This window comes from Galeopterus variegatus, unplaced genomic scaffold, assembly GCF_000696425.1.
Source record: "Galeopterus variegatus unplaced genomic scaffold, G_variegatus-3.0.2 Scaffold6518, whole genome shotgun sequence".
Taxonomy (NCBI): Eukaryota; Metazoa; Chordata; class Mammalia; order Dermoptera; family Cynocephalidae; genus Galeopterus; species Galeopterus variegatus.
This window is the reverse complement of record NW_007732629.1, coordinates 119595-122739: the sequence shown is the minus strand read 5'-3', so window position 1 is coordinate 122739 and position 3145 is coordinate 119595. Positions and strand designations below refer to the sequence as shown.

General features: G+C 38.3%; 1 protein-coding gene across 1 annotated transcript; it reads left to right on the top strand.

Annotated features, from left to right (window-relative positions):
- Positions 1–1908: 1908 nt before the first annotated feature.
- On the top strand, positions 1909–2868 carry LOC103606358 (olfactory receptor 7C2-like). Its single transcript, XM_008590968.1, has one exon. The coding sequence runs from the start codon at positions 1909–1911 to the stop codon at positions 2866–2868; it is 960 nt and encodes a 319-aa protein (XP_008589190.1).
- The last annotated feature ends 277 nt before the right edge of the window (positions 2869–3145 follow it).

The following is a 3145-nucleotide window of genomic DNA, read 5'->3' as shown; positions in this document are numbered from 1 at the left end:
TTATTTTTCCTTTTGTTACCTGTTCTTTTGTGGTCTTCATCATAAAACCTTTGCCACAGTCAAGTAACCTGAAGCATTTCCACTGTTTTCATCTATTAGTTTTATAGTTTCTGCCTTACATTTAAGTCTTTAATCTAATTTGAGTTGATTTTTGCATATAGTGAGAGATGGAGGTCTAGTTTCATTCTTCTGCATATGAATCTCCAGTTCTCCCAGCACTATTTATTGAAGAGACTGTCCTTTCCCCAATGTATCTTCTTTGCTCCTTTGTGATGGGATTAAAATCTTTTGCATGATTCTGCTTTCAGCTCTTTGCTTTTAGTGTCAGGGTTAGAGTTTCATAGGTCAATGAACCATATCTTGGAGCATCAAAGCATCTTGGTTACCTTACGGAATACTATACTCTGTTGTTCAATTAATATGCACTCACAGCACTAAGGGTATAATCATCAAGTGTTGAACTAAAGACTAGAGCCCTCAAAAAAAATTCAAGAATCACCTTAAATATGCATGAATATTGTATACACTGTAGTGAAGAGTCATAAAACTTGAGCTTTTTATCACTTGAGAGCTCTCAAGAGTATTGCATATTTGAGTTCAATTTCTATCTTGGGTCTTATTCATAAAATCTTTGCCTAGGCCTACATCTTGGAACATTTCCTGTGTGCTTTCTTCTAGAAGTTTTATAGTTTCAGGTCTTACATTTAAGTCTTTAGTCCATTTTGAGTTGATTTTGCATATGGTGAGAGATAGTGGTCTAGCTTCATTCTTTTACATGTGGATGTCCAGTTTTCCAGCACCATTTATTGAAGAGGCAGTCCTTTCCCCAATGTACATTTTTGGTGCCTTTGTCAGAGCAGTTGCATGTAAATATTTGGACTTATTTTTGAGTTCACTAATCTATTCCATTGATCCATGTGTCTGTTTTTATACCAGTGCCATGCTGTTTGGGTTACTATAGCTTTGAAGTAATATTTTGAAGTCAAATAGTGTAATGTCTCCTGCTTTATTCTTTTTGCTCAGGATTGCTTTGGCTATTTGAGGTCATTTGCTGTTCCATATAAACTTTAGGATTGTTATTTCTATTTCTGTGAAGTATGTCAATCGTACTTTGATGGGATTGTACTGAATCTATAAATTATTTTGGGTAGTATGATCATTTTGACCTATTGATTGATTCTTCCTTTCAATGAACATAGAATGCCTTTCCTTTTTGTGCATGTCTTTTGTAATTTTTTTTATCAATGTTTTATAGTCTTTCACCACTTGGGGTAAATTTATTTCCATGTATTTTTATTGTTGTTGCTATTGCAAATGGGATTGCTTTTTTATTTCTTTTTTACAATAGTTTGTGTTGGTGTATAGCAATGCAACTGATTTTGGTATGAAGATTTTGTATCCTGCAGTTGGCTGAATTTATTTTTCACGTCTAGGAGGTTTTTGGCAGAGTCTTTCTTTACTTCACAGCATTATGACCATCTGACACAGCACATGATGATTTTTATTGGCTTGTATTCTTCTACTACATTTGCTGTGGGGACTTTTGTTATTCTACTGTTTGTTCACTGTTTAGACAGTGCCTGGAACATGGACAATATTCAATTTATATTTCTCAAATGTCTGAAAGAATTTTTTATTAAAACACTTGAATACATAACCTTTTGAGGAAAAGCTAAACATCAGACAGGAATTCCTAATGACACATAGGGCTAGAATCCTCTAAAGGAGACCAGATTCATGTATAAAATGTAGGAAACCTGTGTCTTTAAAATAGAATATAAATGGTCATACTTTTCACAGGTAACTAGAAGTAATATATGCTTATATCATGTTCTATCTATCTATCTATCTATCTATCTATCTATCTATCTATCTATCTTTCCTTTCTCTTGCAGTCACCTACACCGCATGGAACCAGAAAATTATACAGAAATTTCAGATTTTCTTCTTCTGGGATTTTCAGAGGAACCAGAACTGCAACCTTTCCTCTTTGGGATATTCCTGTTTGTGTACCTGATCACTATGCTTGGGAACCTGCTCATCATCCTGGCCATCATCTCAGACTCCCACCTGCACATGCCCATGTATTTCTTCCTTTCCAACTTGTCCTTTGCTGACATCTGTTTCACCTCCACCACTGTCCCAAAGATGCTGGCAAATATACAGACACAGAGTAAAGCTATCAGCTTTGCAGGCTGCCTCAGCCAGATATTTTTTTTCATTCTATTTGGATGCCTGGACAGTTTTCTCCTGACAGTGATGGCATATGACCGCTTTGTGGCCATCTGTCACCCTCTGCACTACATGGTCATCATGAACCCCCAGCTCTGTGCACATTTGATTCTGGGGTCCGGGATCATGAGTGTCTTAGTCTCCCTACTTGAGACCTTAACTGCTTTGAGGCTATCCTTCTGCACAAACATGGAAATCCCCCACTTTTTTTGTGATTTTCCCAAAGTCTTGAAGCTCGCCTGTTCTGACACCCTCATCAATAACATAGTAGTGTATTTTTTGACCATCATTGTAGGTGTTTTCCCTCTGTCTGGGATCCTCTTCTCTTACTCTCAGATTTTGCTCTCCATCCTGAGGATTGCATCAGCCAGTGGCAAGTGCAAAGCCTTCTCCACCTGTGGGTCTCACCTCTTGGTGGTCTCCTTGTTCTATGGCACAAGTCTTGGGGTCTACCTCAGTTCTGCAGCCACACTGTCCTCTAGTGCAAGTGTGATGTCCTCGGCAATGTACAACGTGGTCACCCCCATGCTGAACCCCTTCATCTACAGTCTGAGGAACAGGGACATGAAAGGGGCTCTGAGGAGACTCCTCAGCAAGGCTCTTAATGAAGGGTCATTGCAGGACTCTCGTGAATAACATTATGCACAATACTGAGGACCAGAAAGGCTGGTCGCCTACATCCAATATTTTGAAGAAAGCCTGGCCGCCTCCATCCAATATTTTGGCTACATCTGTGAAGCAATTCTTTCCTTGAATTTTCCTGTGTGGTCTCTTCTGCCTTAGCTACAGTTCATAAAGTTGTATATTGGGTCACATTTTCCACTTTCCAACTAGTTAAGTTTAACTTTGTATGGATCTGACCTGGCATTTTCTCTGTTATCTTCAGTAATGATTTAGGGTTCTTTTGTAAGTA

Excerpts from the sequence above, each read along its gene's own strand:
- LOC103606358 (XM_008590968.1), top strand. The coding sequence starts at position 1,909 with ATGGAACCAGAAAATTATACAGAAATTTCAGATTTTCTTCTTCTGGGA.